We start from the raw sequence: 13,607 nt of genomic DNA, 5'->3' as shown, positions 1-13,607 counted from the left end.
GCAAGTTATTAGTGCTGGAATATGTAGTGCTGATTCTTTATGAACGTTGCAACGATACTGGACAAACGGGACTAGGTCTCGATTATCCATTTTATCATTAAAGTTTTAATCTCAGCCATCCAATGAACTAGAGAGCTGATCATGGGTTTGTCATGTTAAACATACATTATGCAAGAGCTAAATCTGCCTATTGCAGGTCTTTCTTTAGGCCTGAAATATTTTCTAAATTATTAATTAGACATTAATTTACTGATCCAGGCTATAATCAACTCTCGGTGGCATCGGATTTCTCCGATATTAAATAGATCAAAACGGTTCAGCCATATTCTGATTTAATTTAAACATGGAGGAGCGAGACTTAGCTTTCGAACAATCATACCTTGGTTGAAATTATTACAAACGTCTTGTCAAACCTTCAAAGGCAACTATCTACGCTCGCAATAGAGTAATTTGAATGAAATTTTCAAATTATTCATTTTACATTATATCTATTTTCGAACTATCATAGCAATGATGGCTAGCTCTTTATCTAAATCTTACATAATGTATCTTTAATAAATGTCTAAATTTAGTGTATGTAACATTCGAAGCTAAAAATAAAGACCTGCAATAGGCAGATTTAGCTATTACATAATGTATCTTTAACACATACTTCATGTGAGAGCTAAATTACCGATCGAGAAACAAATTAACAGAGGACAAATTTTAGTGATTACCATAAAATTAGTGTTCTGAAAGAAAAAACTAGGCTGATTCACTTCCCAAAATTCAATTGTCGACCTAGAGTCGACATAACCCATGGTTCAGTCTAACGGATGTGAAATTGAAGTACTGCGCCCATATCCAATTTTCTTTGTTGCCCTCCTAGACTTACTGTTCTGTATTGTCACTATAATATACATATATATATCCAATGGTTTTATTTCATATGTATACAATCTTTAATTTCAGAGACCAATATAGGTCTATAGCATATTCTGTTATTTTAGTATTCTGTATTTCTAGAAAAAAAACTAAATTCAAATATAGGTAAAAAGGCGTTTTTTTTTGGGGGGGGGGGAGGGGGGGGGTAACCAATTTGTGTATTTTCACTTCTAGAGAAAATGAAACGGACAAGATATGTAGACCAGTTGTTTTTATTTTCGTATCAATGTTGTATTCATAGCCTGAATTTTTAGAGCCCTTGTATTATTTTTTTTTTTAAAAACGACTATAGATACACATTTCCCAGTTATAGAGAAATAACTGGAGGCCATTTATTTTATGTTGTCTTCATAGTTATTTTCTAAAGACTTTACATCTATGTAATTTAAAAAAAATGTTTATTTCATAAATGCACAATATATGTAGGCCATTTATGTCTTCATAGTCTAAATATTTTAAACCGTTAATCTATATAAAAAAAAGTAAATAAAAAATTTACATGGGCTTATGTCCAATTTTCCTAGTTTTCAATATCTATTTATAAGCTCTAATATACACTGATTCATATGATGACATAGATAAGGATGACAATCACGCATCCGGAAGTACTTCACATTTGTCACTTAGTAATATAAGATGTTCACATGACAATGAAAAATAGTTATTATGTGTCTATTTTTAACAGTCATACTCATGTGAAAATCTGTTAAACTGTTTCATTCGTACCGGAAGTGGTGTCAGTTAAAGGGTAAAGGGCGCCACTAAAACCAATCATCACTGCATTGCAATTCTAGTTTTCGATTATTTTCTGAGCTGTTTCCGAACCATTCTTACAAAATAAATACAATGTATTCTTGCAATAGCAATGTGTCTGTTGGTTAGTGGTATTTTAAAGATGCATTACGCAATATTTAGATATAGAGCTGACAGTTCTCACTATAATAGTTTTAAAATCGTACTGACGTTTTTTTTCTTTCGCTGTTTAGTATATAACATTTGAGGCCAAACGAAAGATTTGCAATATGCAGATTTAGTTCCTACATGATGCATTTCTAACCATTGTATCTTCGTGTGATGTTAGCCTTAGTCACTAATCTGTTTCCATTCAATGTCGTATAGGCTACATGCATGGATATAGATATACAATATTAAATTTCAATACGACATCATAGAAATACTTATAGTTTACATTATTAAAATACGTGCGCGCTGTATCATAAGGCCTGTCATTGAGTCAACTGGCGTGGTTTCGAATTCCCGGTTGTACGTGACAAGGAGTAGAGTCGCCTGTCCAGCCTCCCGGATTTTCTCCGGTTCCTCCGGTTTCCTCCCACTGCTAAAGACCCCTACGCGAAAGCGAATTAAGGAAATAAAATTAAACCATATGTTAGTCCCGACATGAGCTAGTTTGTGTCGAGTGGACGTTAAATCCCATCTCTCTCCCTCTCTCCCTCATTTAGATTTATTTCCTTCTAGTCATACAAATATCTCAATTTAGATATACATTAACTTTCAATATGACATCATAAAATTACTTATATTCTACATCTCATTTCCTATTTGTCAAGAATATATTTCAATAACACGCTATATCATTTTCTCTTCAACATGATGAACACGTTGATGATATTGGTGATATTTTGTCTTTTTGTATGTTCCATCAGTAAAGGTATGTAACAGGTTGTCATCGTTCTGGTAGCTATAGGCCTGATAGTAGATAATTATATATCTATCAAGTATCAATAAGGTAGCATTACTACCTATATTTCAATATGACCTGTGTAGCCTTAGCCTTGTCAAGCAAAAACTTAAGTAGTCACAAATATACACGACATTTCATCGAACTTTTTGAAACGTCGCATAGTATTTAGTATGGCGGTATATATTACATTCACAACTATAAATTTGTGAATTTCATGCAATCTTCTAATTGCTAACTTCTTATTGTGGACTTTCTAAATAAAGACAATTCAGCGTAATTTTTGGATTTAACATAAACATGAAAACAGCTCGATGTTTAAACCTGTTAACTAATGAAAACCGTGCTATAAATATAACTTATATTTACGTCACAAACTATGTAACAGATAGCCCTTATATTGATATTTCATGTTGATAGTCAAATCGCCAATCTGATTACAGATCTATATTTCGTTTCGTTTTTTTATACTTTCGATGGCCTACACTACATGAAGATCTGACAAGTTATAGCGATAGGTCACGTCAGGGTTCAAAAGACCGACTTATGACCCTATGACGTCAGACATTTGATTAACCAATCAGCATTGATGTTACTAGTGGATTACCCACGCCTAAAGCTCGCCGTAACAGACCGTTTCATTGGCTTATCCCTGACACCATTCAGAACACGAGTTAAATAACAACTCTTCCAGATCACTCTTCCAGATCCAAGTGTAGTAAAGACAAGTAAAACGAAATTTTGAACCATAAAAAAGAAACGAAATAGGATCTGTGTTTTAACCAGATTGGTCAAATCGCCATCAAATCGTGGGAAACCCCGAACGGATCAAATAACAAAATTACCCCATCCGCTCCAATCAAGATATTCTTGTTGCGATTTGAACGATGGGTACATCATTCTGTAAATTCACTTATCTGGTGCTGGATAACTGAAGCTAATCAAAGATCCCCAATTATCGGAATCAACTTTTGCATTATTAAGTGTGTTTTCTTGTGATTTTTATCGTTTTAGAACTAACTGGAAACTTGACATTAATTCGTCCAGAAAAGACAAGATTTATTGCTGGTCAGTCCATTGATATAACGTGTAAGACGGAAGTGACGTATACTACTACCAACATTACGTGGTATATAGACACTGCAGATAATAAGCTATATGAAGATATAACAACGGATATTGAGGATGGAGTATCAACAAGCAGACTTAGACTAACACTGGACAAACATCTGAATAATCACACTCTTTATTGTTCAGCTTTTAATGGTTATGGCGAAGTTCAGACGGATTTTCTCAAACTGGATGTAACGTGTAAGTTCAAAATCTAAACGTTACTATCTTTGGCTATGGCTAAAACTATTTTTAAATTTTTCAAGTCTGGTATAAACTTTAGAAGGAGATTGAATATAGATACCCGGACAGATTAGCAGTTACAAATAACCATAAACCTGACAAGACATTCCAAATAGACACGGGTTCCCAACCTCGGGATCGCGGAGCACTTTGGGTGGGGTCGCGGCGGACTACTCTGGAAATTTTGAATAAATGCTGTTTTCATGAATAGCATATACGGGGGATGGCTGAAAAGTTCTAAGTCTGAAAAGGATAGATCGATCCGGTTGAAACAATTTTTTACCACCAAAAAGTACAATCATAAGACATAAGAACTGCAACTGTAGTCTTATTATTGTCTTCGTACCAGACCATCTTGTAAACCTACCCATTGAAATCACCAGACAGGGACAAAATGGCTACAGGGCAGCCATCAAGTACCTGCAAGTAAAAGGAATAACCCGAAAACAAATACATGGCGACGTGGTCTCCACCTTAGGGGATGATACCCATTCCTTTTATACAGTAAAGCAGTGGGCTGTGGAATTTAAGCGTGGTAGAGAGATGCCCCGCGTCCTGGAAGGCCACCAACGGCAACCATTCGACGATGGACCACTCGACACATAACCAGTGTTGTGGGCATCTCTCATGAGCGCGTTGGGCATATAATCGCAAAGAGTTAGGAATGACAAACGTTTTTCTAAGATGGGTGTAAAATCAATTTTCAACCAGCCCTCGTAAATCCCTTGATCTATACAGCTCTTGCCACATTGCTAATCGTCTTTACTATTTCACGATCACGATTTGTTTCCCCTGTCCCTCATTACAACATTTTTTTATCTATGAATAATGATGATGTTTCATGTTTCATTGTAAAAGGTGACTTTGTTCATCGATGATTCGCGATCAGATGATGTTTTCTAAAATGGGGTCGCAACAACTGAAATATACAAAATGCAACTTTGTCTAAATTTAAACCAAACCAGTAAACGTTTACAGAAACTTGTTGCTCAACCATCAGCCAATAGGGGGGTTGGGTTGGCTAAAAGGGTTAACACGTGCGCTTAATATATATGAAATATTAGATCGATTGGTCCAAATCATCACTCCAACCTCGTGGGTTTTCTCCAGGTCCCCCGGTTTCCTCCCACTGCTAAAGACCCCTACGCGCAAGCGAATTATGGAAATACGTTTGTGTCCAGTGGACGTTAAACCCCATTTCTCTCTCTTTCTCTCCAAATCATCACCCCTCTAAATATTTGATATAATCACACGTTTTTTGGACATGTTAGATATCAAACTAATATTTGATAATAACATTTATGGCTGCATTTCTATATGCTGACGTTTTCAAATTGAAAGTGAAATTTAATTTTAGTTTTTTCAACTTTTGTTTTCATCTTTTTTTTAGGTCTACCAACAATCCACATTGTAATAGAAGCAACTTCCATAGCCATTGTTGAAGGGGAACAACTTTTATTGACATGTTCCGTTCAAGACACCAACCCTCGAGTACCACCACATGGTTATACTTGGAGTAGAAATGGTATAAAGCTGATAGACCAAACATCAAATATATTTAAAGTGAATTCAACATCGTCGCGCGACACTGGTGACTATACATGTACGGGTAACAATGGTATAGGAATAGGTATATCATCACCTGTAAAGGTTAATCTCATTCTATGTGTTTACGAAGTTGTTATTGGACTCTCCGTATGTTTGGCTTTGTTTATGGTATTGTCCATTGTACTCTCCTTCGTGGTCGCATATCTGATGCTAAAAATTAGAAGGTTAACAACCTCATCTAAAGGTAAGGATAGATACTAACTTATTGTTTTATCCATTGTATCTGATATTAACCATTAGAAGGTCAACAACCAAAACTAAAGGTAAGGATACTGCCTTATAGTATCTGAAATTAACCACTAGACGGTTAACAACCAAAACGAACGGCAAGGATACTGTTTTATCCATTGTATCTGATATTAACACTATTGGAAGGTCAACAACCAAAACTAAAGTATGGATACTAACTTAATATATAGTTTCTGATATTAACTATTGGAAGGCTTTGTTTATTGTTGTATCCCTTGGATCATATATCTTATATTAACCAAAACCAAACAACATTAAAAGTGTTTGAATTTGATGGATACGAAACCAAACCGACGTTTTGCAAGAATGCTAATTCAAACATTTTGTCACTCGGATTCTAAAGCGTGTTTGCATTTGATGGATACGAAATCAAACAGACCTTTTGCAAGAATACTAATTCAAACAATAATAAAACTAGAGGTAATTTGGGACACTCTGTCATTCACATACTGAACTGTTGAATGTCCTGGTTGATAAATCACCCGCATCTAGAACACGCAATATTAATGGAAAGCATAAGTAAAAATTGCTGGCGGCAAGACCCGAGCAGTTCGAACACAGAAATCTCGACTTACATGTCACGTGTTCGAATCCAAGGGTGAACAGATAACAACCTTAGGGATTTTCAAATCCGGTCTTACACTTCTCAGGGGTGGAAGTTGTGGTGCTGTCAACGAAAGTGTGTATTTTCCCCTCTTTTATTGTAGAAGGTTCAAATTATGACGGACTAGAGCAGGGTAACAGAGAGGACGATCAGTATTCAAGTACTACTGCCTTGGTTCCCGACACATCCCCAGAACAAATACCAGAATACTATAACCAAACTTCCAGTGAGTTGTAAATCTTCGTATCCTCGGATTTTTCTCCAATGGCTCTTTGTGATAATAAAGCCAAATAGATATACACTCCTCTAATATACAGTTCTGTCACATCAGAGGTCATACAAATTTACCAATTGGTAGAATTGTTTATGGATGGACGTTGTTCAGGCGTTAGCTGCTCTGGCTAGAATGGAGTTGACGAAGAGACCGAAAACCATTTTATTTTTGAGTTCATTAGACTTATGCTTGTATTTATTTACCCCGCTTGATATATAAACGTATTTAGACAAACTTTAATTATAACATAAGTTTTATTGCAGTCATTTTGAGTCCACGAAGAAGTCCATTTCGAAAAACAACATGACGCAAAGAAATATCGGCCTATTCTTTTTGGTGCCATTTTGCAGACAATGTAACATACGGTTGTGTTAACATATCTCAATATAATCTATGGGTGGCGAGAATTTGTAATAGACCTCGCATAGATAAACTAAATATATTTATATGAAATGAAATGAAATGGTGTTTAACGTCCTACTGTTCTGCTCCTATGCTGGGCTAATGAAGACGGGCATACGCCATACAGTGTGCTATGAGGGAAATTTTGCCTGGGCAGCGGCACTATCGCCTACTCTTATATCGAATTCCAACTGCCAAGGGATCTTTTACGGGCATTCCAATGTATACACGGGACCTCGGTTTTTCGTCTCACCCAAAGGACTAGACAGCTGTAAATATATTTATAAGACCACGTTTGAATGTTAGTCACTATATGGTTCTATCACTATTAGTATATTTAATATAATATTATTTACAGATATTGCTGGGGCCACGGGAGATAACTCACTTTATGAAAACGTGTAAAGGAGACAAAACTCAACGGGATAAATATCAACAGTTGTCCAGAAAAAAGCAACAACAGATATGACCCAAGAATATCTCAAAGCAGTGTATTTTGTAACAGTGGGTGTTTGTTGATGAGACGATACTTTGAACGACGAAGAGATTAATTTTCTAAGATTTGATGACTGTCTGAAACTGTTTAAGATTATTAAATTGTTCATCATACCTGTTCATTTTGTCACGTTTTAGCAATACGGGAAGATTTTTTTGCCATTCAATCAAGTAGAGTTCTATGTAGTGACCAATGGTAATTAAAAAATCTTCTTGGGAATTATGGCTTTTGACTCTCATAATTTGGTTTGCTCTAAATGAAGAACTCGGTGATTTAGCTTCATCATACATTATGCAAGAGCCAAGTCTGCCTATTGCAGGTCTTTCTTTAGGCCTGAAATTTTATATAAACTATTAATTAGACATTTATTTACAAAGCGAGACCATAATCAACTCTCGATGGCATCGGATAATTGAGATTTTGACTAAATTAAAACGGTTCGTCATTTAAAAATTTAATTTAAAAATGGGAAAGCGAGGCTAAGTCTCGAATATACCAGTGTCATGGTTACCACAATGCACACATCTTGTCAAAACTACAAACAATGATAACTTGGCTGAGAATGAAGTAATTTGAATGAAATTTTCAATATTTTCTATTTTTATTATCTATTTTTGAATTATTATAGCAAGAATGACCAACTCTTTATTAAACTCTTAACTAATGTAGCTTTAATGTGCTTTCCAGCACATGCTTTTAGTTCATTAATCACAAAATAAGTTATTCTTTCAAATTCAATGGTTTAGTTTTTACCGATATATCTTCCACCATACTCATGATAAACCATACAATAAATGATATATTTAGAACTGCAATTCATTGGCTGTAAATATCCCTGTATTAGTTATCTTAAAGATACATTATGGGAGATAAGATAAAGAGCTGGCAGTTCTCACTATAATAGTTAAAAACTAGACCATGTAAAGACAATTTGCTGACAATTTAAGTCAAATTGATCCACTGTGAACCGAGAATTAAGCGATTGAAATTTCAGCCTAGCCTCGATCATCATTACTAAAGTCTGTGCGATAAAAAACATAGTCTCGATCATCCATTTCATGATTAAATTATGAATGAACTTCGAGCAGCAAATGGAATCATCTAGAGTTGATTATGGTCTGGCTAAGTTAAATAATGTCTAATTAATAATTTAGATAACATTTTCAAACCTAAAGAAAAACCTGCAATTGGCAGATTTAGCCCTTGCATAATGTATGATTAAATGAGAACCCTTTATGTTTGTCTATGCGTCTAGAATATTTCATACTACTTCTAATTCTGTCACTTGTTAGTAGTATAAAGATGAGGCGTTTTTGTGAGTCGATTAGATTAGGTTTTGATTTGCTAGTACGATTTGGTATGATTTCGATTTGATTAGCTATGGTCCACAAATGTGAAATTTGATAATTACGATTTGGTAAGATGGCTGCCACCACGGACACCGATCAGAAAAAAAATTGTCTCTGCTAACATGACGAGGGGGGCGTGTGTTTCACGTGTAGTCCAAGTTACCTACAGATTACAGTGACACTGCTGGCACCCAGAGGGCCTAAAATTGCTTAGAGCCAGAGGTGATCTAACATTCTTGTGGACTATAAAGTTAACATTAAAGGAGCTAAATCGCTAACATTTGGGACCTAGAAATTGACAAAAGTGGGTCGCAATGCATATAATACTGTAATATGAATGTATATAAACTGATTTACATTCAATGGTTTCCGTTTTTACTCCAATTTCAAATCCGTTATGTTCGGCGAAATAAGCCAGCAGTCTCAAGCGAGTGCAAATTTCTAGCGTCTGGTTATTCCAGTTTACATACGCCGTTTGATTTGGTGCAATGTGTCTAGCCTCGTCCCTCGAGTCTCTTGATACAACTAGGACTGAAGCGCATTATGGTACACGATTCGTGTACCAATGGTAAAATGTTTATTTTGTCTTAAATATTGGATATCAAAAGCCCATCTTTTCCCGTTAAGATCACAACATGAATGTTGATATAATTTGACAAATAAATCGTGTTTTCAATGTTGAAGATTTTGGATGATATTGAGTTAGAGACTTAGCTACTTTAAACACATCAAATGCGTTTTAAAAAAACATTTTTTATGGAGAAAAACAACAATAAGCATTAAAAATTACTTACGATGTCGAACATTCCGCCATTTTGAAAACGTCAAATCTAATTGCCTAAACACCTCCTGGGACGATTCGGTCGATTTGCCTAATCAGTTGAGTTAAATCGTCTCACAAATGTAACGATTAGCATAATCAACTTGGTTCACAAATGCGTATAATAGCTAATCGGTCTAATCTAATCGGTTAACAAAAACGCCTATGGTTTTGGACAATAGATTTTGCATCCTCTTCAGTAGGGATATGTGTAGTAATTTATTCATAGGAATTATTGCTTTTGGCTCTCTTAATTTGGTTTGCTCTAAATTGATAGCTCGATGATTAGTTTCATCAATAAATTTATCTGGGTAATTTTGTTTCCGAAGATATACGCCCAGTTCAGCTAATCTTTTATTAATTGTTTTGTATCACATGTTTGTATTGTATTAAATGTTTTCATTTTATAAATTGTGTTTCATTGTATTTCATTGTATAGATTGTGTTTTATTGTATAATCTTTTTTCATTGTATAATCTGTGTTCATTGTATAGAGTGTTTTTATTCTATAAACTGTGTTCATTTTTTTTTAAATTTCTTTCATTGTATAAGATGTTTTCATTGTACAAGATGCTTTCATTTTTTAATTTTTTTTCATTTTATAATTTTCTTTTAATTATCTTTTGATACTACTTAAAATTGTTTGTGTTGTATATATTTTCGAAAGATTCTTGTGTTCTTCTTTACTAGTATCGGTCTTCATAGGGGCAACAATGTAAACAAAAACTTTGAGAGAGAGAGAGAGAGAGAGAGAGAGAGAGAGAGAGAGAGATGAGGTTTAACGTCCACTCGACACAAACTAGGCCATTTCGGGACTAACATATGGTTTAATTGTATTTACATAATTCGCTTGCATAACCCACGAGGTTGGACAGGCGACCCTACTCCTTGCCACGTATAACCGCAGAAACTTTGAATAATGCATTAATAGTACGTGGAGTAGGTCCATACCACAATCAACTTGGATCCATTAAAACCAACAATACGTGGTCAATGAGAAAACTCGGACATTGATAAACAATACTCCTTTAAGTCTACTGGTGTATCGTCTGGCGATCCCTTGACAGTTGGAATTCGATATAAGAGTAGGCCGTAGCTGCTCTAACTAGAGTGAAGTTGAGCAAGACCGAAAGCCATTTTATTTTTGAGTTCATTAGACATGTGCTTGTACCTTTTTATCCTGCGTGATATAAAAAAAATTGTAACATATGAGTCCGTGGAGAAGTCCTTTCGAAAAACAACGTAAAGGAAAGAATTATCGGGTGTTATGACGGACATTGCTATCTATTTGTGGTGCCGTTTTGCAGACAGTGTAACAAATAGTCGTGTTACATATGTAGGTTGCAATATAATTTATGTGTGGCGATGATTGTTAATACCATTACAAACTATAAAATATCGCATAGATAAACTAAATATATTTATCAGATTACTTGTCAATTCAGTTGAATGGTTGCTACTATGGTTCTGTCTTTAATAGGCTTTTTATAATAACATTTACAGATACTGTCGCTACCAAGGGAGATAACTCACTTTATGAAAACGTGGAGAGGGCGCAAGCATGAACGGAATAAAAATCAACATTTGTCGTGAAACAGCAACCGCACATAAATAGCTGAACTGTCTAAAGCATATGTTTATATTTTAGTGTTGGGCGGCGTTGAATATAATGAAAGGGCTGTAAATTGTAATACCAATTATACGAAGTAAACCAAAGCGGAAAATTATATACATGTATGCCGAGTAGAATGGGTGGGTTTACTGTACAATCGCAAAAGAGAGTGGAAAATCACGTATAGTAGGTACACAGGCTCCGCCTTTATAGAAAACATTTTAAATAGCAGCCTCTGTTGTGGAGTTGTAACAATAGCTTGTGGAATTTGACGCTCGCGTACTATATATACGTCACTTATCAGTGTACTGGATTTTATTATTAGTAGATTATTTTAATTTATGCCGACAAACTTGAGATGTACTTTTATCGTATCTAAATTATTAGAACTTATATAAAAACTGATTCAGGATAAATCTTGCAATAAATGGTATATTTGATACGTAGTTCATTGATTGTTTTACTGTAAATACCTAAGTATTAGATATCTTTGTGTTGTAAATTGACTTTCGACCCTGATTTTATTATTTTTAGAGTAACGTCCCCTTGTTTACTCTTATTAAAAAACCCTTAAAGCATCGCCACTCAATTTCTTAGTTTATTACAAAAATAAACCACCCAAGCCACATTTTCTGAAAACTCCCATTCGTGAAATAGGTCATTTAAATATAAATAGACTTTTCGGTAAAATTGATGAAGTAAGGGATTTAATTTTGCAAGATAATGAAAATTTTAATGTCATGGGCTTTTCTGAAACGTTTTTACATTCTGAAATTGACGATAAATTTATTAATATCTTTGGTTATGATCTGATCAGAAAAGATCGACTGAGCAAAAGTGGCGGAGGCCTTATCTTATATGTAAATTCAGATCTAAAATATTCAAGAAAACTTGATTATGAACATCAAAATATCGAATCCATTTGGATTGAACTCCATCCAGAATATGAAAAATCATTTTTATTATGTCTTGTATATAGACCACCTTCTTCGTGTACAGGTTGGTTTGATGATTTTGAAACTAGTTTAAATTCCATAAATACTGGTCAATCTATTTATGTAATAGGAGATTTTAATATAGATTATTCAACTACTGTTCCAAAACGATGGGAAAACATAATCAATATGCAGGGATTACATCAATTAATTACTGCCCCTACACGCTGTTTTAAAAATTCTTCTACTGTCATTGACCATCTATATACAAACACACCGGATAATATTGTTGAAATTAAAGTTCCTCAATATGGTATTAGTGACCATTTTCCGATTATTTTTATCATTGGAAACTGCAAGAGAAAAATCACAAAACACAACCACTTGGAAATTCTATACAGAAATTACAAAAACTTTGATGATTCTAATTTTATTAATGATCTTGCTAAAATTCCATTTGAACTAGTCGAGTCAATTGATGACCCAAATTCTGCCCTTGATACTTGGTATAACCTTTTTATAGGTGTTTTAGACTGCCATGCTCCGCAAAAGCGAAAAAGAGTAAAAAGATACTATCAACCGAAGTGGTTTAATGAGGAAATAAATAAAGCCCGAAAGTTCAGGGACTTCTTTAAAGCCTCCAAGAGGTGTGACGACTATAGAATATGGAGAAATAAAACCAAAAATCTCATTAATAAAGCCAAAAAAAACTTTATCAAGGACTCTATCGAAAATGAAGAGCAATCTAAAAACATATGGAGATATTTTAGTGACATACAGAATAAACCCAATAATTGCCCTTATCCCAATAGTATTCAATATGGAAAAACAACAGTTAATGATCTAAATGCTATTGCTAATGTGATGAATGATTACTTCACTAATTTAACTGATGACATTAAGCCCCCCTATACACCACTTTCTCAAGAGTGCAAACGAAAGATATCAGATTACGTAAATGATAAGATTCCCCCAAATAACAACTTTTCTATTAATTGTATTACTACCACAGAGGTATTAAAACATTTATTGAGTTTAAATAGTAACAAAGCCATTGGGTGTGATGGTATTGGACCCAAAATTTTAAAATTGTCTGCGTATACAATTTGTAGCAGTTTGACATATATCATTAATCTTTGTATTTCTCAAAACATGTTCCCCAGTGCCCTTAAACTGGCTAAAATTATTCCTATACATAAGAAGGGAGCTAAAGATGATCCGAACAATTATAGGCCAATCTCAATTCTCCCCACAATTTCAAAAATATTCGAAAGGCACTTGA

At 34.5% G+C, this 13,607-nt stretch overlaps 1 protein-coding gene across 1 annotated transcript; it reads left to right on the top strand.

The window, feature by feature from the left end:
- Positions 1 to 2,504: 2,504 nt before the first annotated feature.
- LOC130010451 (B-cell receptor CD22-like) lies at positions 2,505 to 10,309 on the top strand. Its single transcript, XM_056102146.1, has 5 exons — positions 2,505 to 2,593; positions 3,638 to 3,934; positions 5,367 to 5,768; positions 6,541 to 6,663; positions 7,472 to 10,309. Exons 1-5 carry the CDS (start codon positions 2,533 to 2,535, stop codon positions 7,516 to 7,518), a joined length of 930 nt encoding a protein of 309 aa, XP_055958121.1. The 5' UTR covers positions 2,505 to 2,532; the 3' UTR covers positions 7,519 to 10,309.
- The last annotated feature ends 3,298 nt before the right edge of the window (positions 10,310 to 13,607 follow it).

The sequence above is a fragment of the Patella vulgata genome, chromosome 7 (genome assembly GCF_932274485.2).
Source record: "Patella vulgata chromosome 7, xgPatVulg1.2, whole genome shotgun sequence".
NCBI lineage: Eukaryota > Metazoa > Mollusca > Gastropoda > Patellidae > Patella > Patella vulgata.
The sequence above is the reverse complement of the archived record's forward strand: the minus strand, read 5'-3'. Positions and strand labels throughout refer to the sequence as shown.